The sequence below is a fragment of the Magallana gigas genome, chromosome 1, assembly GCF_963853765.1.
Source record: "Magallana gigas chromosome 1, xbMagGiga1.1, whole genome shotgun sequence".
NCBI lineage: Eukaryota > Metazoa > Mollusca > Bivalvia > Ostreida > Ostreidae > Magallana > Magallana gigas.
In genome coordinates, this window is record NC_088853.1 from 56,986,815 (window position 1) to 57,010,084 (window position 23,270).

Below are 23,270 nucleotides of genomic sequence, written 5' to 3' on the forward strand. Positions count from 1 at the left end.
GAAATGAAACTTGGAACAGAAAGAAATGTGTTAAAGAAATGGTTTTCGCCCACCGAATTTCCCGCGCGCAGATGGCGCTCGTGTACTATCAGTTATACTTTCGGAACACCTTGCGTGTTACACTAAAAGAAGTTAAAGTGAAAGTGTGCCTGGAGGTAGAGTGTTTTGCTTAAATTATTATCCCCTGATGCCACAATATTGTTGTGTACCGAATTGTACAAACTATGGGAGTCATAAATTCCCAGAAGTCATCAATTTACGACAAAAATGGCGCGTGGCCATACGAAGAATGGACCCCCGGACGAGGCGGTTATGGCAACCAGGAAAATACGATGTTGTGTGTTCCTCCCATTTTAGGGACACGGACTACAAAATCACACTATTAGGTTAGAATATATTTTCTTTTAAACGAATGTCATGTTTTTATTAGTTATTTCTGATGAAATATTTTTCATGGGATAAATTTTAATCAACTAGGCCTACAATAAACTATAGGCCATATATTTTGTGTACAAATGCATGTATACTACATGTACATGTATGTTTACATTGGTGAAAACCGCGAGCAGAGTTATTATTCACCTCAACAGATAACAATAATAAACAATCAATATAGGACTGTGGTTGTTAAATGCTTTATTTGATTATTTTTAAATCCAACTTAATTTGTTCATTTGTTTACATTTTATTTCAGTTTATTATCCTTTTATTTTGGCTTTGTTTGCTTTGTGGTTTGTTATTATTTTTCAGGGCCTCAAATAACAGAGTTTTGATGATAATGAGCTGGATTTCAACTTCCTTGAACAAATATGAGGATCCATTGGTTCCATGAAACATAAGATTCCAATTTTAGTTCAGAATGTTATCTAAAAATCACTTTATTTTGACAAGCTCTAGACATTTCATGCATGTTATCTTGTTTTGTTATTATCAGTTATTTTATGAATCATACGTACATTTCATTTGTTCAAATGAAAAATAAAAACTGAATTTTATGCAAGAGCTTTAAATTGTACATAAAATTCATTGGTATTATGGAGCACTTTAGCAGAAAAAACTTTTTTTTAAATTTAGGTGAACGTCCACGACTGAATAAAGGAGCAGTGCCTTCGATATTCCCATTTGCCCTCTCTTTATCTAGTAATGATTTCCTGATTGATAAAAGCCCTAGATATTTAAGGAAGAAAAACACAGAAGGCATGCTTGCTACCAATGACCAACATGCATCGGTATGTACAGAAGTTCAGAGTGTTGTCGAAGTAAAAGACACTCCCGAAATTCAGAATTCTTCATCAATCGAGACACCTGAGGAAGACCTGCATGGACAGTTTGATCAGAGTGTGCAGTGTGAACTGAAAATATTTGGTAAATTTTCTGTCAAAAATTTTGAAAATGACCCTAAGATGATTAAGTATTACACTGGCTTTTGTGATTTTGAACAGTTCATATTTTTTTTCAACTGCCTTGGACCTTGTGTTTCTGAACTGTCCAATCAAACAACACTTATGGATCCTAAAGATCAACTTTTCATGGTATTCATGAAGCTGCGACAGGCTAAAGAAGATGTAGAGTTAGCTCTATTTTTTGGCATTTCAGAATCTTCTGTGTCGCGCATATTTAATACATGGCTAAACTTTATGTATTACCAACTGAAAGAGTTATGCATATGGCCATCAAAAGATATTATTCAACAGTTTATGCCTTCTGATTTTGGACGAAAGTTTCCCAACACACGTGTCATTCTTGATGCTACCGAGCTTCCTATTAACAAACCATCAGATGTGAATGCTCAGAGTATCACATGGTCTGCTTATAAACACAAGAACACACTGAAGACTATGATAGGTTGTACACCAAAAGGTGCTATAAGTTTTGTCTCTAAAGCATATGGTGGATCAGCGAGTGACCGACAAATCATTGAAAATTCTGAGCTTCTTAATCCAGATTTGAAAATGTTTGAAAAGGGGGACAGTGTTATGGCGGATCGTGGTATCATGGTTCAAGACCTCTTCGCTTCCCAGGATGTTTATGTCAACACCCCAACGATGTTGAAAGGAAAATCCCAACTGGATCCACAGGAAGTTATCCGTGATCGCAGAGTGGCATCAAAGAGAATACACATAGAACGTGTCATAGGACTCAGCAAGGAATTTAAAATATTAAGACATCCTCTACCACAGAGCAAATTGCACCTTGGCTCAAGAATTGTTTTTGTGTGCTTTTCGTTATCTAATTTTAGGAAATCAATTGTTGATAGAAATGCTTAATATATTTTTTGTGTGACTAATTACTTCAAAATCACATGGACAGAAGTGACAAACTTTCAGACAGAAGTCCAGACAAATCATATTTATAGTTTAATGACAAGTTTAGTTTTCTATACTTAGAAACATGCATATTAAACGCAACAGAGTTTTAATGTATTTTATTCATCATTTCATCATTTCTGAAAAACGGTTTCCTTGATATACCCAAACAATAAAGTTTTCATACCATGTAAATTTACAAAGATTTTCATTTCTTTACATGAACAATGTTAAATTATCTGAAAACTCAACCATCACATGACAGAAATGCAAGTAAACATATTTAGAAACACTTGCAGTACTTAAACTAAGCACTTAACCTTATTTTCTCTCTTTCATCAGATAGTATAACAAATCAAAGAGTAGAAGCAATGAAAGGTCTGAAAAACTTGATGTAAAATGTTTCAAGTTTTGGAACAAGTGACCCAGTACAGTATTCCTCATCATAATTGATTTTCTCAACAAACAAGTCACTGAATGTGTACACAACAAAGTAACATGATTTCTTTTGACAAATGTGAAGTTGACCTTGCACTTGGTAGTAATAATTGCTTGTCCTTTTCAAAATAATTTCATTTTTCTCATTATAATCTAAAAATCTGAAATGCTTGCCAGGAAGAATCTTCTCATTTCTTCCTGAATATGGACATTTAACTTCTACAAGACAATCATCATACAATAATGCATCTGGTGTTGCACCTAAAAATGGTTTAGATCTTGAAATACATAAACCAACTGGTCTTGTTTTACAGCTGTATCTTGACTCAAATGACTTCAGTGCCTTTGACTCATAATTTTTACCATGTGCCAAGGCACTGTTTTGCATAGCATTGTTAACAGACATCAGATTTTGACATAGTTTTGTGATATTTCTTCGTGAAGTAAGCTTGCAGATTTCTCCAAATCTTGAAGCTGTCAGACGCCAGGATCTGTGATGAAACCATAATTTCGAAGATGCTTGTTGTCGAGTTTCTTTTTCGATTCACCCAACATCTGCTTCAGTTATCTATTTAAAGTTTGAAAGCAGTGCATTGTTGATATCCATATTTATTTTATTTAGTGTTTTCTCTTTACTATAAAGATCAATTATTTACTCAAACAAATGGAAGTCTTTTACAGGTTAAGAAAGATTCAAATCTTATGCAGATCTATACTGTGACTTTTTTTTAGCTTAGCAAAGATCTTTGATAGTTTGTATTAAAATTTTTTTTACCTTGTTTGCTTCATCTACCCAGTACTCTGTCACTGGAATTCTAGTATAATAATGGTCAACAGCTGCAACCTAAAAATTAAACATTTAAGTAAAATTGGTCAGAATTATAAACAGGATAATGTTTTAATCTTTAGGTATGTATCTGGTAAAGTTTAGGCATGAGCAATAATCATTGGGACACATTCAAACAAATATAACTTTTGGCCAGTTAAGATTTACTTACTAATAGGTTTACAAAGAAATGAAAGTGTTTGTTTTTTTAACGTGTTAATACAAGGAGCTAGATATACATGTAAAATAAATTATTGTATAAGAATGGCAAGCAAACAAACCTGTATATTAGCCTTTCCGAAAAGATATCGGAGAGCAATATCTTCTGACGTCATGGAACAGTAGTCGATTAGTAGACTTCTAACATAATCTTGGTAACCTGACACTTTACGGAATTTTGCAGGTCGCGGATCTTCCAAGGACTCATCAGAAGGCCTTTTCCTTGATGGAATACTTTCTGCATCCACTGGGACCCCTATTAATATCCACAAATCAAACATTTATTTCATGTACAGAATGATATTTGGTATTTATTAAATTTAGAAGTACTTAACTAATAAAAAGTGTTCAGTTGAGCTGCTCTATAAATTCAGCCAATGACAATTATACAAATAGATATTGTAGCTATGAACAGTTTAAAATTTTCAATAATTATAGGTCACTCAGAACTGATGGAGAAAATAATCAACAGTAAAAATGGAAAGACTATGTTATGAATAATCTTTGGGATACAAAACACAAAATAAATATAACTTGGACTTTGGTAGTTAACTTGGATATATTCTGGTACATTCCTTAGTTAATAGTGTATACTATGTGTCCAAATAAAATGAAATATCCTATTACATGTATATATACCAATCCAATTTTGCAATTTGTCTATTGTCCTTACCATGGTAGGTTGCTTTTGGCATGTGAAAAAGCTGCAGATTTTCAGTGCAGCTTTTGTCTACAACAACACTTCCTGTTTCTGTAAAATGCTGCAGCATGAGTAGCACAGCAGCTAAGTGCTTGCAGGTGCCATGGGGTCCTTTTCCAGCTGGACACTCGCAGTCACTATTCAAGGTATCACCTGTACTTTTGTCCATTTTCAGTTTATAGTTATAAGAAACCTATAAAGTACATTCTTGTATACAGATAGTGTCAGATATATTGGTTTTCCATAAGAAATAATTCCCTATGGTCTATCAAATTACCAAATTATTTCATGCGGCAATTCTGCAACTTTTTAGAACCTTAATATATTACTGATATATTATGATATAGATTTTTTAAAATCAATTTTAGGTCTTTTGAACTTGATGACATGGAGGTATATATATATTTACAATATTTTGCTATGCTTTAATGATACTGTTACCTTGTTTTTCATTGCTGCCCCGACAATCCCTGTGAAGTAGATGCTGTTGTCTTTAACAGTAACAGAACATGCCTGCACTCTATTCCCTTGAAACATGGCATTACCCTTTGACACTGCCTTGATGTCCTTTGTAAATTGCTTATCACCTGAAAATATTTAAGAAATATAGACATTTATAAGGCACAACAATACTAAAATGACTTAATTATCACTGTGAACAACAAATTTAATGCCTTCTGGTGTACTATTGTGGAATTTTAGGAGGGACAATTTTTGTAGATTTTGTCATCTTTTCATCAGTGTTAATGAGAAATAGTTTGGTGTATCACAAGTGTAACTATTGACCATATAAATTAATTAAAACTGATGATAAAATCAAATTAATCTGTCAAAGATATAATTTAATTGGTGAAAAAGATTTAGGAAATTGAAAAACTCTCATGATTTTTTAGTAATTACAGGGTAACACTGTTACTTCTTCCTGTATAGTTCAGACCACCATTAAGCCTCTCATTCTGAAGTTTAACTTGTTACCTGCCATACGGTAAACAAAGTACTGGTCTATTTGTTCCTTTGTTATTTTTGGCAAGAAAACTTTGTGCTCCTTTTACAACTACGGATACAGGGGCAGGGACACTTTCTAATGGAGGGGGCTGAAAATCTCTGTTCCTGTCATAGGCTTTCAATCTACAAAGTTTTTATAATAAAACGGTCTCTGAATATTTCTTTTTAACATTGCCAATAGTAAAACTCACCTTAACTTGATGTGTAAATAAATATACAACAGAAAATAGACATAGATTTAAAACATAGATTTTAGGAAGCGGTTTTAGTTCGTAGGGTTGCATTTGTAGAGGAAATTCGGGGTTGTGTATAAATACAACAAAAGCTACTGCAGCAAATTAACGTCTATATAAGAAATAATAATAAGTTTTCAAAATACAGTATACGTTCTATGGTGACGTTAATTAATGCAAGCAAGCATAACGTATATCTGTTTACTAGGCTACAGTGCAGTGCATGTTGCATGACTGTATCGAACTTGTCGGGATGAAAGAGGAACATAGCCATAACAAACTTGAATAAAATAAATAGATCCAATACCTTTCAATAAGATATGTTTTTCTGCCACCAACACTGGCACCCCTTGTCGCCAATTCAGCTCTAAATTTGGGAACGCTCCATGTCAAATATGACCGCGACGCCATACTTGTATAACCGATAGTACACGAGCGCCACCTTACGGATAATGACGTGGGCGAAAACCATTGACACTAAAAGTACGAAAATATGTACATGGCATAATATTAACAATAACTGTACAGGAAAAATGTTGAAATTATAGAACTAATACTGTAAATTTATTTTCATGCAGATATGGATATTTGGAATGGTCGAGAGAGAGAGCAACACGCTGATATTGAATCCAGTTGGAGATCGGACACAGGATACACTCTTTCCAATAATACAAATACATGTGGAAGTTGAAAGCACCATTTACAGCGATGGTTGGCCATCTTATTGCTCTCTCAATGACATAGGGTATGAACATTTCACAGTTACACACAAGTACACTTTCAACAAAACATACATCAACACGAAGACACGTCAGGAGGTGGATGTACATACAAATAGAATCGAGGGAGCATGGAAACACGCAAAGGACCACTTCAAGAGGATGTCAGGAACGAAGATTAACCAATTTGAGGGACACCTGGCAGAGGTAATGTGGAGGTCAGCAGTGAAGTCGGACGTTTATTCATCTTTCTTCGACCTTGTAAAGAGTGTCTATCCCTTAGACAAGCCTGCGACCTACATGTACAAGACCCCACTCTTTGACACTTGGGCCTGCCTTCCAGACTCCCAGTTATCTGACTTGGATATTGGACCACGTAAATTATAATTGAAAATAAATTTGTAACATGTAAATGGTGGAAAAACAGAGAAATATATGTACAACAACAATAGCAAAAACATTAGTGTTAAATTTAAAATATTTAGGAAACACTGATGCAGATTCCCAATCGGATGTTGACAGCCTGAGCGATGGAAGCAGTGTCAATAGTCTGAGCGATGGAGGCACCTCAAATGGATGCATAATCATATTGGACAGTGATGACTTCGAATTCCCCAGAAACCGAACAGCCAGTGACAACACTTTACACGTTCGCAAGGAACAGAACCTGCAGCCATGCAGTCTTGATAGTGTCGACAGACTGTTGATGGAATCAGATGCCGACAAAACTTTGACAAACGCTCCCCCTACAACAGGTATTCCATATATTAATAAAGGACATGAAAACATATATATATATATAAAGATAACAGACAGTCGATTCAAAACTCTACTGCTTTCATTGTAATATTCAGTTTTCAGCAATCATAATAGATACATACATTTCAAATGATCATTGTGATGTCGTATGTTACAGATGTCCCGGTAGCATCATCCACAGCTTCGGTTGCAGGGCCTTCCAATCCAAAATTCACTTGGGTTTTAAGGAAGAAAGGTACTACCTACGAAATATACATGATTTTATTAAATTTAGTACAAGTACTATGTTATAAACGAGTAGCAAGTTCTCCTATTAATGTAAAGGTTAAATAATTGTATTACTTATTCATTTCATTTTAATGTCTTTCTCAGGTTTCTCTAGCAAACACAATCCTCCCACAGAGAAGAAAAGGAAACCTTTTAAATCATCTGATAAAGGTAAAAAATATTAAATTTTCAACCTTCTTTTAAATTAAATTCTTACGGAATAAATGACACAATAACTATAATTGACATTTCAACATTTATTATTGAATACGTGTATACATACCCATAAAATGATATTTCTTTACTTCAGTTTCTACCCAAAGGAGGAGGAAGGATGGTGTGTGTCATCCTCCGTCATATGTGGAGAAGAACCCCCTTCCTGCCGGCAGAAAGATGGAAACATCGTCTATGGTCAATCCATACTGCAAAGATGCGTTTTCCTGGTCTGACGACGACGACGATTTCCAGTTATGATGGATGGCGTATGGGATGGCTCCATTTCAGAAAGATTTTTTTTCTGCATTGTTAATAAATATCTATGTTAAGATTCAAAAGATGTTTTACTTCTCTTTTGTTGAATTTATGTTTCATATTTGAAACTTGCATTATGTCCTTACCAATAATGACAATTAACATAGATTTTGTTAGAGTTAAATTACAATTCTTACCTGCCTCCTCGTTTGTCTTCAACCGGAAGAAGTAGGGATCGTTAATGCTCGACAATTTCCGTAACCGGATATTGTTATTGTTTACGGAGAATGAAGTAGAATAAAAGCTTAATCTTTTTTTTTATATTTAGTGAAGGATTACGAACATAATTTGGTACTATAATAATAATAACATGTTAGCATAAAAGTAGATTTTACAAATTCATAATCCAACCGGAAATTGTGTAAGAGAGGATAACTCTTTCAATAACGATAACTCTAGTTTATGAAAGCGGAGGCGGCTTCAGTTTTATACAATGAATATTAATGAAAAGGTAACATGACCAATTACTTACACTAAAACCTCAGTAACACTGTCCATGAAAATCTTATGGATGTTTTTACGGAATAAATGAATATATGCTTGTTTACACCGAAAATTACAGGAATGGAAATTTGTTCTGAATGTGTATAACGTTAATTGAAGTAAGAATGCACATTAAATGTCATTGTGAAAACTTCTGACACATTTGACGTTAACGTCAACAACGTCAAACTTATTTACTTCGCGAAGTGAATAACAGGATAATGCCAATATGTGACTAAACAGTTCCTCAATAAGTACATCGAAGTTATTTATCTGTTTTTTTATGCATAAATATAATAAAATTAAAAAATCGAATCGCTTACCTGTTTGTTACGTTATTGTGTCCATCCAGCGTATGATTTAATTTTACCGTAGCACAGGTGAATACGTTATCCTGCTCGAAGAATATTCGGTTTTAAGATTTAATTATTCCTTTTGGGTACAACATTAATTAATAAAATCATTTAATTTTTAAATTTCGTTTCATTTTACTTGCATTCCTATATTTTGAAGGTATGGGATAGGATAGGATACAGCTTATTTGCAGGATAGGATACAGGATATAGGATAGGATAGGATAGTTTTTTCAACTTTCACGATAGCAGCACTGTAAAGGACAAGATTTCATGACAAAGTTTGAGTGCCAGTGGAATTATAAACAGAATCACATGGTAATGAAGTGTGTGCACACAAGTGAAGTTGATGAAGGTTGCCTGGTGGTTTCATTGGAGGATGAAGTTATTCCCCCAAAGAATGAAGCCGTGATGAAATCAAAGATGATTTCGGATGCAAAAACCAAAGAAGGAGTTTTAGTGCCGTTTAAAATGTTTATTCATATGCATGGACTTGCTGTTGCGCATGCACTAATAAAATCAGAAGATGGAGTGATTTACGTGCGAGTATTTAATCCAGGCAATCATGAAGTATGTGTTAAGAAGGACACGGAAATTGGAGTTTTGGCACCGATCGGAGATGTGATAGAATCCTTACCGCATGAAGATATGACGGTGTGTGACATAAAAACAGGAACTGGATCAGTTGAACTTCCTAGATTTCTGTGTGAGATGTATCGCAGAGGATGTGAAAATTTGTCAACATATCAAGCAAATGAGTTTAAGAAGTTTTTAATTAAAAGCAAGGATGCATTTGCAGATCCTAACATGCCTATACAGCGCGCGAAGTATGGTGAACATCGCATTGAGTTAAATGATGAGACTCCGTTTAAAGAACCAATATTTTTTTTGAAATTGGAAAACGTTGAATTCCATAAAAACATCGTTATTAAGAGTAAGAAATGGACTGTTTCTTTACTTCTCTGGTAGTTGTACTCAACGCTAGCCATCTATGTGTCTGAATATAGCATAAAAGTGTTTGCAAACTATGTGATGTTTGCCCAGTCATAACGATCACAGGATGGTACAGGGAATTCTGTTGAAGAAAAGTTCAGTCTGTAAACCTGCGAGCTTCAAGGAGTTTGGCTTTTCACAAGAAAATTTCCATCATCTAGTTGATTTATTTCATCTGGTGTAATATTGATAGACTCTTCCCATGTTCTGAAACAGTGCTTGACTACATTTGTTGGCCTGTTTCACAGAATATCTTGGATACATGCACTGAATATATTTGCTTCCACTGCTGCTGACAGATTTTGCCCCACATTCCTGAATAACTCGTTGTTGTTAGAATATTTGATATTAAAGCTTTACACATGCATTTAAACTTAATGCAATATTTCTTTAAAAAATACATTACAATTATTTCATTATATAAACTCTTAACTGTTGCAAAATTTTACTCTTCAAAATGTTACCTACCTTTGGTAAGTATCAGGGAGAAAATTATTCCACGGAACAGTATGAAGATGGCCGAAGGACCTTGCCTTTTGCTGTCCAACTACTCATATTTTAAAGACTTAAATGCAACGACATCACTGCCTTATAGCATAAAACTATAAGTACATTATGTCAAATTATCATTTCATTATGGCAGAGTCCATTACGTCGTGTGAATATATCTTAACATTTGGCCAAATTGTTATTACGTGACATGAAAAGCACGTTAGGTGACTTCAACATGTCATTACATTATGTTAACTTTTTATGTTGTGATGTAAAATCATCCTGGTGCATCCACTCCTTTGTTGACTTTGACACGTTTGCTGTCATTATCCTAAATACATGGCATTAAAAAAAAAATTTTCATAATAGTGTAGTGAAATCAAGAAGAGAAATTATACAAGTACTAAATGATTTTACATTAAAGAAATTTGCAATTGTTTTGTAAAATTGAATTACCTGATTGACTCTGAATCCATTTGGAAATTTTTTCTCTGCAAAAAGGATTAGGTTCTTTTCTATGATCCCTTGGTATATGACAGAATCCATTGTCCCTGTAAACATGGATATGTCCGTTCTCCCTTCGTAGGAAATACCTCCCCAAACGTGTACCTTAATGGATATAATTTACAGTATTAATCATCTTGTTTAATAAAAGCGGTTTTATAAATATTTATATCTGTTACAGCTTTACAATAGATTTACAGACGAGTAAATACAACCATAAAATATGTAAAAAGATATGAAAAAACATATGGAAACTTAACTTTTGCAATAACATTGCAACAGAAATTTTTGTGTGAATTTCTGTGTAAAAATCATATGGATTTTTATTAATATACTGTAGTACTGTGGTTTCATCAATATTCGTTGAATACCAATTTTCGTGGATTTCGTTGTTAAGTTGATCCACGAAATTAAATGTTCATTGAAGTTCAATTTCAACTAACGTTTTGTATAGATAGGATCATTGGCCACGAAATTATGTATCCTTGAAACTGTGGTTTTCAGAAAATCCACGAAAATTGATACTCACGAAAATTAATGAAACCACAGTAATTTATCATAAACAAATCAAATGTGGATTGATTTATTTCTTCTAACATTTCTTACTTCGATCGCTAAGACTGAATCATCTTTCTATCATTATTACATGCTGTCATGCATTTTGATCGTGTGCTTACGATAAACAAGAAATCGATTTCGCATGGTTAAAGTAAAATAAGAACCGTAAAAAGGGTAATTAAGGGAGGAAAAATATCGTCGGGTAGAAATAAAAAGCTGATTTCTTTATATAATAGAACACATCTACAAGTTTTTTTTCCGTAGATTCAAAATAAAACTCTCGATGAAATCTAAACCAGGTGTCTCTGAAATCAGTCTGGGTAAGGCCTACTTTGTTTATACACAGTTGAACTCTCGGCACGTGCTACTCATGGCCGCAGTCCTCGAGAGGTTGACTCATTATATACACAATATAAAAGTCACACAGAGGTGTGAACGATTATCATGATTAAGCACATATTGTTTAAGCAATATGGTAGGATATATCCAAATCTTAAGGAATACATGTAATTACACTGACGATAGATGGACTGTAACATTAGCGGGTGAAATGAAATCTCCGGTGAACTATTTTATATACAGTATTATATACTACTTTAGACTCGATCAACAACAAAGACACAGGGTTGCATGTGCTACCGTACTCATGCCTCCAGGCTAGGTTACTATCCCCCAGTGAACACCAGTTTGTATACATGGCAGGGAAGTGATAAGCTAACGATCTTTGATTAATCCGGTCGTACAAATTAGTGCATAATAAATATAATTTAAGGAAGAAATGTTCAACAAGTCCCGGGGTTAAGTATTGGGGGACTCTCTACTTGCACCTGTAAACAATACATTTGTATGTATGCAAACGAACAAAAAAGTAATCTAACCGCTCAAGACAAGTTTTCTGAATTCGCAGACTTGTACCCCATGTACTGTACTGGCACTGTACCAGTTATCGGCTAAAATTTAACGTTTTCTTTTCGTAATTCCTTATTTAAGAAATAAAGTACGAGTTTTCGTGAATGTTGCAGAATAACCTCCGAGGTCGAGAAATGTTGTTTTGAAATATAAAAGCCGAGGCGTTAATAAGCCATGATTTGATGTGAATACTCCGATCCTTGAAAACATTTGCAAATTTCAGTCTTTGCATGATTTCTAAGAGAATATTTAATAATAACAAGTTAAAAAATACAGTACAGAGAGAACGGCTTCAAATATTTTGAAAACAGAACCGTGACACAGAAGAACATGAATAAAGTACCACATCCTGTTGGCGACGTTGATCATTCCTTAAAGAGGATTTCCGGTCGTGTGCTTCCTGATCTAATATTCCCAACCGTTTAACGACGGTTCTTCTAGAGAACTTACTAATATATATAAATAATTTCGACAAAAGCAGTTCGAAAAACAAATCAATTTTTTTCGCAAGTTATAAGATAACGCACTGCACTGTTGGTAATAACTAGCATATGTAATCTCTCAGCAGAGCAAAGAAAACCGAAATACAGTATATTTGTTTACATTTGGTTTTAAAATAAAACATAATGGTTGGCTCTTTGGCTAGTAATTCTTGGAATGCGGTGATATTCACAACAGTACTGGTTTGTTTGGTATCATTAACCGAAGGAGCGACATTCGCGGTTGTCCCTGGTGAGAGGTATCGTGGTCCCGTGGTAGGGGTGGTGGGGATGATTGGACAACAGCAGTGTGTCCGGGAATGTAGACACAGACCCAAGCTGTGTCGGGGAGTCAACTACCGGAAACAGGAACTGTTGTGTGAACTCGTATCGGTCATTAACGAAACGGAACCAAAACCTGGCTATGTTAGAATTGAACTCGATCAGGTAAGTTGTCTCTCATTTCATTACAACAAAGTCATATATTAAGCAGTTTGTACTCCGATATTGACAGTGTTAATTTTTAAACAGTACAAATTACAAAGTGGTTATATGATCAGTGTCACGAAAGAACACACTATAAAACAAATATCTATCAATGTCATGTACATTATGTTCACCTTGGGCGTGTTGTGCATATCAGGTGTTCGCAAGCTTTTGCATACCATTTCATTGGATACAGGAACTATTTGACAGCTCTAGAGCACCGGCTTTACAAAATAAAGTCACTCTATCTTTTTTGTAAAACAATCAACTACCGTAATTCTCTTGTAGACTGACCATGTTCCAGATGAATGCCTGTCATGTTCTACTGACGATCTGTGTGTGACGCTCTCCAGTAAGAAAGTCCACTGTATTCGAGGTAGGCTAACTAGTTTTATACCATGACATTACATTGAGTATATAGTTCTTTTGATACTATTATTTCCATTAATTAACAGATTGTTGTCAGCATACTTGGAACATGTATCATATGGTTCATATAATATAAGAAATAACCTTACCAGGGGTGGGAATTCGAAGCATCCTTGTACAGTTTTTGCTCCTAAAAATCTTATCTACCTAACTTAAGAAAAGACATTCAATACAGATAATGCTTTACTCTTTCTGGGTGTGTCCAATGTAGTCCAAGAAACAAAACCTCTATTTTAATTAATATTATATCCACGAAAATTACCTTACTAACATGCAAACAGTTATATAACATTTTAATATCAACTTATGTTTCTATGTTATCAATCGACCGGTTGTCGAACAACGATATCAACACCAAATGAGACACGTTCCGAACAGAATGATTATACTTTATTTTCATACCGTTACTTTATTCACTGATATATACGATTTAGCCTATTGATATTTAAAACTAACATCAACTGCATTTTATTAGATAATGGAAGTCCCATCGATTGTACATCACTTCACAACATCAACTGTGGCCTACCTAGTGGACTGTACAGAGTGCGCATGCCATACCTAGGTCACGTGACAGTTTTCTGTGACATGGACACAGATGGCGGGGGATGGACAGTAGTGACATTTTTTAGTAGAATTTGTTATCGTAACACTAAATCGCCGTTTTTTTTTTATACCAATGAAAAGATATCTGTGAGCCAATGCTTACTAGTAATACCCCCACTCTAATGTGAATATGCAAAATAAGCAAAGTCGACATTAATTAGGAAGTTGGCATCCGATAGGTTCAAAATTAGATTCCAACGTATGGCATGCCTGAAGATATAGTGTGCTAAAATTTCAAACATTTGCAATAAATTGTTGCTGAGGAATCTTTGACGAAAATTTGATTAAAATTTCTGCTTAAAAATAACAAAATAGTCATTGACTTCTAATTGGTACAAAAATAGATCCCAATGTATGGCATTCTAAACAACAAGTGTGTTAAATTTTGAAGCATCTGCTATAAATAATTGCTGAGATTAAATGCGACAAAAATTTGTTTAAAATTTAAGCTAAAAATAAACGAAGTAGTGAGTTAACAGAAGTTGGCGTTCGATTAGTACAAAAAAACCACAATATGGCATGACTAAACAGATAGTGTGTTCAAATTTCAAGATTCTGCTATAGATAGTTGCTGAGAAAAAATGCAACAGAAATTTGTTTGAAATTTATGCTAAAAATAAACAAAAGTGTCAGTTAACAGAAGTTGCCGTTCGATTGGTCTTAAAATATATCCCACGATATGGCCTATACCTTCTTAAACCAAGGTAGTCGTTCAACAGGAAGTTGACGTCCGATTGGTATAAAATACCCCACAAAATGGCAGGCATAAAACAAATAGTTTGCTAAATTTTCAAGCATCTGCGGTTTATAGTTGCTGAAAAATCTTTGACGAAAATTTGTTTTGAAAATTTATGCTACAACAAACAAAGTACTCATTTCACAGGAAGTTGACGTCAGATTGGTTCAAAATAGATCCCAAGATATGCCATGCCTAAACATATAGTGTGTCAAAAATTTCAAACATATGCGATTTATTGTTTTTTTTCAAAATTTTTGCTAAAAACAGAGTAGTCATTTAACATGAAGTTGACGTCCGATTAATACAAAAATATATCCTACGATATGGCGTGCCTAAGCAAATAATGTACTGAAACTTCAAGCATCTGCGATAAATAGTTGCTGAGAAAAATACGACAGAATTTTTTGTTACGAAGGACATATAGACAGAAAGACGGACAGACTGACTCACAAGCGTAAAACAGTATACCCATTTTTTCTTCGGACCGTGGGTGTAACAAAGATTTAAATTGAGTTATTATGATTATTAAAGACACATAAACGAGGTTATTGATTGTAAATAATACAAAACGTTAACAAGTTGCATTTAGATGTAGAACCAACATTTTATTTTTCTTAGAAATAATATCAACAGTTACACGCTTATTTAAGGTGTTCCAGCGTCGTCAGGATGGTTCGGAAGATTTTTACAGAACCTGGACAGAGTACAAGAATGGATTTGGAAATTTGAGCTCTGAGTTTTGGCTAGGTATGTATGTTTAATGTTTTCGCTAGGTATTTATCTATTGTACTTTGGCAAGGTATTTGTCTGTTATGGTCCTAACCACTATTTATCTACATGTAAATTATCTCTAATAATTAAAATATATTGTAGAAACGTACATGTGATATCTTCTGGCTGGTGGGAATCAACTTGGCAATCTATAAATACACCCTAAATGGCCTAATACTAAAATTACTATGGTTTCTTTAACATTACTATGGGGATTTTTCAGTTATTATTGTTCAAGTTCTCTTTATTGTTTTTTTTTTAAATTGTAAATATTGAGTTATTTGAATTACGGTTGCATACTAATGTATATTTTTATGTTTTTCTCTTTATCCATATTTAGAAATAGTGTATAAGTTATCACACATGCTATTCAACCGTCCATTTTTTTCATTATATTTCAATTTTGTGATTACCCTGCGTCACTGAGGTATGTTTCGTCCCTAGTTATCGTTTCATTAACTGAAAAGTTTATAACTTTATAAAGGGGATATAAAAATCAGATCCTTGATCCGCTCCTTCTTTTAATGGTCGCAACACGAAGATCTTTCAGAAACCCCGCTTTAGGTCATCTACTGGTGAACTGTTTTTATCAATCTCTGATGACGTTTAAAGAACGTCTACTCTACATCCTCACCTATAAGGAAATCTAAATTCAGAATTATGTAGACCGAGAAACACTATATTGTAATTGTAAATGTTTTGTGCAGAAAGGTGATCGTAATTACAATATTTCCCTCCACAATGAAACATTGTTGAACTACAGCCCCCTATGTAAATTATACTTCAATTGTGCATGCCAGGTAATGAAAAACTACACAACCTGCTGAGTCAGGGGACGTATGAGATGAGGATGGACATGGAGGACTTTGACAACCAGACACGTTACGTCAAGTACAGCAGTTTTAACGTAGGGAATGAATCATCCAAGTACACCGTCACGTTGTCGGGCTTCTCGGGAGATGTTGGTGAGTTTATTATCTTTCATTTGCTATTAGCTCAGCTACTCAAGTAAGCATTTCTGATCCCATTTTGTCAGTCGTCCGAATGTCTGTACATAAACTTTTCACATCTTTAACATCTTCTCAAGAACCACTGCGACAATTTCAACCAAAATTGGCACAAAGCATTCTAAGGCAGAGGGAAATCTTGCTGTCTTGCCGAAATCTTGGAAAGATTTGAAAATTAAGGATGATCTTGTTTTACAAGCGTAGATAATTTGAATATATTGAATAAAAATTAGAAATTCTAAACATTCTTTTACAAGAACCTTTTGGCGAGGTAAGTTGAAACTTATGTGGAATTCTCAGGCAGAGTTTATTGAAAGTTGGCCATTATGGGGAGTCGAATTTTTACACAAGAATATATAAAGTTAATCTTTAAAACAAATTGCTTAAAAAACTAATCAGCCATAAAAGCTGAAACTTATGTGGAAGCAGCCTTATAGGTAGTGTAAATTCAAATTTGTGCAAATCATGACCCCGGGGTTAGGATGAGGCCACTATAAGAAACAATTTTTTGTACCAAAAAAATATATAGAGTTAATCTTTAAAAACATTTCTTCTCAAAAACCAATCAGCCAAGAAAGTTGAAACTTATATGAAAGCATCCTCAGGTAGTGTAAATTGAAAGATGTAAAAATCATCGAAATATTTACATAGGTACATATATATATATATATATATATATATATATATATATATATATATATATATATATATATATACTTAAATAAATAAAACAGAATGCGACAGTCCAAATTAAATAAATTGTTATTTAATTTGGACTGTCGCATTCTGTTTTATTTATTTAAGTATTTTTTGCTGTACCAAGGCTTTATTTATCTACATATATATATATATATATATATATATATATATATATATATATATATATATAAAGAGAGAATCTTTAAAAATCTTCTTATCAGAAACTATTTAGCCAGGAGAGGTGAAACTTGTGTTGAATCATTCTTAGGTAGTGTAGATTCAAAGGTACGAAATTCATGATCCACGGGAGAACAGTAGGGCTTCTATAGAGGATCGAATGTTTACATAGGAATACATGTATATAGAGTAAATATTGTTATATCGTCTCAGAAACCAATCAGTCAGAAAAGCAGAAACTTATGTGGAAGCTTCACAAGTTAGTAAACCTTAAAAAATCTTCTTTAAAACACCATTCGCCTAGAAAAGCTGTACTTTTAGCAAAAGCAACCCCTGACTATTTATATTTCAATTCCTTAAAATTTTGTGTGGAGCCACATTGCAGATCCAATTTTACAACAAAAACAAGAGGCCCATGGGCCACATCGCTCACCTGAGGAACAATAGGTATGATAAAGTCAGCTTAATGGAGTCATAATACACACAATCTGGACAATGTACAATAATACATGTAGATCCTGTATAAATAAAATCCATTTTTCCGCCTTGGAACTTTGATAGCCCTGATTGCTGCCAATATTTACAAGAGCAGACTTTAATCACCGCTCCTGCACATATATAGTGACTCAAAGATACGCAGGCAGGGATGACCGCACACCTACGCAACTCACAGGTACCAACGTTAACGCAAGCAGAGATAACGCAAGCAGGGATGACCGCACACTTGCGCTAGAAAGGCCAGAACACCAGAAGGGATGACCATACACTAGTGCTCCGCCACAACCACCAACAAGACAAGCAGGTATGACCGCACACTTGTATTAACGCGATACAGGGCAGGAAGGACCGCACACTCTGTATCGTAGGTTAGAAAAACACGAAGATTAGATAGAGCAGGGATGTCCACACCCTCAATCTCTCCGTACCTGTTCAAGTTTAACCCCAAACAGTCGCTCGTCGTAATGCAATATACACTGTCCCTATATATGTGCCGGCCTAAAATAATTCATAGTATCTAAAAATTGGAAATCAAAAATAAACAAACTAATCCGGCCGAACCCAAAACTACTTATGCAGAACAACTTATATACATTGAATATTTATTATTGTATAAAAATAATCATCACAATAATTGGTTAACAGTGGATGCATTAATTAAAATAATCAAGAATCAATAAATCAAGGGCAATAACTCAAAACAGTAATACAAAAAGATTCTAATGAAAAAATAGCTGCCTGCTTCAATTTTATAGTCATATCACATGTTGAGTATTGCAGTTCTCAAAAAGATCCTTTACAATTGTTTATATATGGGATATTTAGCTACATCAAACTCTGAACCTTCTTGTGAGGCCGAAGAATTGTCCTGGAGCCAAAGTCTTAACAATTATAAAGAATCATCTTGCTGATTAGGTTCTGAGAAGAAGATTTTTAAAGATTTACTCTATATAATCCTATGTAAAACTTTAACACCCCCCCCCCCCTATGTGGCCTCACCCTACCCCCAAGGGTCATGATTTTCACAACTTTGAATCTACACTACCTGAGGATACTTCCCACAAGTTTCAGCTTTCCTGGCTGATTAGTTTCTGAGAAGAAGATTTTTAAATATTTACTCTATATATTCCTATGTAAAACTTCGACCCCCCCCCCCCAACTGTGCCCCACCCTACCCCCAGGGATCATGATTTTCACAACTTTGAATCTACACTACCTGAGAATGTTTCCACACAAGTTTCAGCTTTCCTGGCTGATTAGTTTCTGAGAAAAAGATATTTAAAGATTTACTCTATATATTCCTATGTAAAACTTCGACCCCCCATTGTGGCCCCACCCTACTCCCAGGGGTCATGATTTTCACAACTTTCAATCTACACTACCTGAGGATGCATCCACACAAATTTCAGCTTTGCTAGCTGATTAGTTTCTGAGAAGAAGATTTTTAAAGATTTACTCTATATATTCCTATGTAAAACTTCGACCCCCCATTGTGGCCCCACCCTACCCCCGGGGGTCATGATTTTCACAACTTTGAATCTTCACTACCTGAGGATGCTTCCACACAAGTTTCAGCTTTCCTGGCTGTTTAGTTTCTGAGAAGAAGATTTTTAAAGATTTACTCTATATATTCCTATGTAAAACTTCGACCCCCCATTGTGGCCCCACCCTACCCCCGGGGGTCATGAATTTCACAACTTTAAATCTACACTACCTGAGGATGCTTCCACACAAGTTTCAGCTTTCCTGGCTGTTTAGTTTCTGAGAAGAAGATTTTTAAAGATTTACTCTATATATTCCTATGTAAAACTTCGACCCCCCATTGTGGCCCCACCCTACCCCCGGGGGTCATGAATTTCACAACTTTGAATCTACACTACCTGAGGATGCTTCCACACAAGTTTCAGCTTCCCTGGCTTTCTGGTTCTTGAGAAGAAGATTTTTGAAAATTTCTCGAAATTTTTCATTAATTTCTAATTATCTCCCCTTGAAAACGGGTGTAGCCCTTAATTTTCACAACTTTGAATCCCCTTTGCCTAAGGATGATTTGTGCCAAGTTTGGTTGAAATTGGCCTAGTAGTTCTTGAGAAGATGTTGAAAATGTGAAAAGTTTACAGACAGACGGACGGACAGACGGACGACAGACAAAATGTGATCAGAATAGCTCACTTGAGCTTTCAGCTCAGGTGAGCTAAAAACCATTTCAATTGTTCACAAAAACTAAAATGATATCTTACATGGTTACTATATACAAGCATTTTGACATAATTAAGGGGTTCAGAGTTTGATGCAGGTTTATTTCTCATATATAAACAATTCTTTAGGATCGTATTTAGAACTTAGTGCTTTACATGGGATATGACTATAAATCACCCTGTAAGAAAATACTAAATAAACATAAGAATACGGGAGGGGGGGGGGGGTTTATCAGGATCTACGTGTTTTATACCAATTTGTCCAGATATTTTGTATTTAGACTCCATTTAGCTGATGTTATCATGTCATATGTTGCTCAGGTATACATGGTGGCCCATGGGCCTCTTGTAAAATTTGCCCTTCTAAGGCTGGTTTTAAATGGAATCGTATTTCTTTTCCATGTGCAAAAAATCTGTACAATACATATAACGAGACAACATTAAAATGGTGACCATTTCAAAGAGCCTTGCTTAAATAATGTACAATAGGATGAAAAGCATTTCAGAAAATTATTATCTGTACTACAACTAAAAAAAATCTAGCTAGCATAAAACTTTTAATTCAGTTTATTACCCCTTACATACAGGCATTTTTGTTCAACCTGAGCAAGATTAAAAAAAAGGAATATAATCTACAGCTAAAACTGATTATAAAAAGATCGCTATGACCGCCCAATGACTTGGTTAAAATTATAAAGTCACTGCACACAATTATCCCAACGGTTTGTTACATGTAATGTAAACTAAAGAAAGAGCCAAATAAGGCCATGTAAAGTAGGAGCCAAATAAGGCCAAGTGGAGAGTATACTGTGGAATCATTAAAATTCGTGGTGGCTCAATTTTCGTGGAATTCGTGGGTAGCCCTCTCCCACGAAATTAAATCCTCAACGAAAACAATTTTAGAAAGAGTTATCTGAAACAGTAGGCTACGCATCCACGAAATTACATCCCCACGACTGAGCAAAAAAGTCATAATTCACGAAAATTGGCCCCAGCGAATTTAAATTATTCCACAGTATATAAAATTTGCATGATCCAAGACGACTTTGACACTTGACCTACAAACTTAATAGAGGGACACTGTACGTCCTTTCTTCGTAAGCACTCTATTAGTGAAGTATGAGCCAGATTGGAACTAATGGAGAAAAGATATGCTCCAGATATGGATTTCTCATATAATTCTGATATGACCTTCACCTTTGACCTTGAAACTTGGATTAAGGTAACTGCACACTTTTTTTTTATCAAAAGCTCTGCTTTTGTGATGTATGAGTCAAATAGGGTTACGTTGAGAAAGCTGACTTTTATTTTAAATTCTTATAGGGTTTCATGTAATATGAACAATTTTATAACAGTTTTTTGATAAACCTGAGTGATAATCCGTTAAGGGCGAGATCTCCTTTTTTTTGGTTAATTCTATGGATTCTTTATAACTTGTTTTGTTTGAAAAACATACACATGCCCTGTGCATCATATTCCTATAGAACTGTAACTTTAAAAATCTGGGGTTAATTTTGCATTCCAGTACATTAAGCATATAGGAGAAAAAATCGTTTGGGTTATCAAGTACAAACAATTGTGAATATATCAGATATAGTGATTTATAAATGATCGATTTGTAGGCGACTGTTTCGGGAGTACAACATCACCGAACCAAATGAACAACATGAAGTTCACTACATTGGATCAAGACAATGACCTTCGGTCAGAAGTAAACTGTGCTATCAGGACAAACGCAGGGTGGTGGCACAAAAGCTGTAGCTGTGCTAACCCAAATGGTCTCTACCTAAGAGGGGAAAACTCAATGGGTAATCAAGGTGTCACCTATGTAACGTGGCGAGGTCCTTTTTATTCGATGAAAGCGACACAGATGATGGTCAGAAGAGTAAGTTAGGCCATGTAGCTATGTGAGTCCGACGGACTGCAGTCAGTACTAACTCATTTTTAAGCTTACTTTCATATGTAATTTTTATATCCTGAAGAAACATTCCTTTTGTATACCAGAAACGTTAACATACAGTAAGTGTAACGATGTATTTTGAATTATTAAGAATTTCGTTTTTAAATTATAGTTTATCTTTTTTGTTGTAAATATTTAATAAAAAATACTGACACGAGTTGGTTTTATGACTATTATTTTTTTAGGGCGATATTAGACATCTCAAATCAACTACTGTGGTATCATCAATATTCGTTGAATACCAATTTTCGTGGATTTTGTTTTTAGTTGATCCACGAAATTAAATGTTCATTCAAATGCAATTTCTATTAACATTTTGTATTGATTTGGTCATTGGCCACTAGTTTACTCATCCTTGAAACTTTGATTTTCACTAAATCAATGAGTATTGATACCCTTGAAAATTAATGAAACAACAATACTAAATAGTTAAACAAACAAAAGGATGTGGTACACTCTTTAACACTCTCAAACTTGTGTCACTGGAGGATTTACTTACGAACAGGCTCAATCACAAGGCGATAATCACTGATGCATATATATATATAGAGAGAGAGAGAGAGAGAGAGAGAGAGAGAGAGAGAGAGAGATTCCTTTACAATGATTATCCACGCCAAATTTACACAAGCAATTCAAAATTAAATCTTTATTAATTCATAAACCCCTCAAATCACACACAGAATTTCTTCATCAATTTTGCAATCTGTAAGATATTAAATGTGATAGTTATGGATGGACCTGCAATCTTGAAAGCTACAAATGGTGTAATTAAACTTTAAATCAAAGGCCTGAAGGGCCACAATGGCGTCGAGTTAAAGTTAATTTGAAGAGTACAAAGCTTAACAACTTTTTTATTAGTCAAAATAATTTATGGCATTCCATCATTGATCACACATTTACTTGATTTAAAAAATCCTTAAACAAATTAT

At 34.5% G+C, this 23,270-nt stretch overlaps 3 protein-coding genes across 3 annotated transcripts; 2 read left to right on the forward strand and 1 right to left on the reverse strand.

Annotated features, from left to right (window-relative positions):
* The first annotated feature begins 91 nt into the window (after positions 1 to 91).
* On the forward strand, positions 92 to 2,417 carry LOC105345529 (uncharacterized). The gene is made up of 2 exons (XM_011453711.4): positions 92 to 386; positions 1,075 to 2,417. The coding sequence occupies exons 1-2, from the start codon at positions 188 to 190 to the stop codon at positions 2,265 to 2,267; spliced, it is 1,392 nt and encodes a 463-aa protein (XP_011452013.2). The 5' UTR covers positions 92 to 187; the 3' UTR covers positions 2,268 to 2,417.
* Positions 2,411 to 5,552, reverse strand: LOC105345344 (uncharacterized). The gene is made up of 6 exons (XM_066074811.1): positions 5,465 to 5,552; positions 4,931 to 5,076; positions 4,463 to 4,682; positions 3,852 to 4,045; positions 3,520 to 3,588; positions 2,411 to 3,312 (listed from the first exon to the last, which is right to left on the reverse strand). The coding sequence occupies exons 1-6, from the start codon at positions 5,469 to 5,471 to the stop codon at positions 3,289 to 3,291; spliced, it is 660 nt and encodes a 219-aa protein (XP_065930883.1). The 5' UTR covers positions 5,472 to 5,552; the 3' UTR covers positions 2,411 to 3,288.
* A 7,369-nt stretch (positions 5,553 to 12,921) lies between these two features.
* LOC105345152 (ficolin-2) lies at positions 12,922 to 22,379 on the forward strand. The gene is made up of 6 exons (XM_066086960.1): positions 12,922 to 13,221; positions 13,549 to 13,636; positions 14,165 to 14,304; positions 15,685 to 15,781; positions 16,606 to 16,770; positions 22,004 to 22,379. Exons 1-6 carry the CDS (start codon positions 12,922 to 12,924, stop codon positions 22,273 to 22,275), a joined length of 1,062 nt encoding a protein of 353 aa, XP_065943032.1. The 3' UTR covers positions 22,276 to 22,379.
* Positions 22,380 to 23,270: the final 891 nt, after the last annotated feature.

Excerpts from the sequence above, each read along its gene's own strand:
- LOC105345529 (XM_011453711.4), top strand. The coding sequence starts at position 188 with ATGCCACAATATTGTTGTGTACCGAATTGTACAAACTATGGGAGTCAT. Across the intron at positions 387-1,074 it reads CTACAAAATCACACTATTAG|GTGAACGTCCACGACTGAAT; the intron begins GTTAGAATATAT and ends TTTTAAATTTAG.
- LOC105345344 (XM_066074811.1), bottom strand. Across the intron at positions 4,046-4,462 it reads GCCAAAAGCAACCTACCATG|GGGTCCCAGTGGATGCAGAA; the intron begins GTAAGGACAATA and ends GGATATTAATAG. Across the intron at positions 3,589-3,851 it reads TCGGAAAGGCTAATATACAG|GTTGCAGCTGTTGACCATTA; the intron begins GTTTGTTTGCTT and ends TTTAATTTTTAG.
- LOC105345152 (XM_066086960.1), top strand. The coding sequence starts at position 12,922 with ATGGTTGGCTCTTTGGCTAGTAATTCTTGGAATGCGGTGATATTCACA. Across the intron at positions 15,782-16,605 it reads GAGCTCTGAGTTTTGGCTAG|GTAATGAAAAACTACACAAC; the intron begins GTATGTATGTTT and ends TGTGCATGCCAG. Across the intron at positions 16,771-22,003 it reads GGGCTTCTCGGGAGATGTTG|GCGACTGTTTCGGGAGTACA; the intron begins GTGAGTTTATTA and ends ATCGATTTGTAG.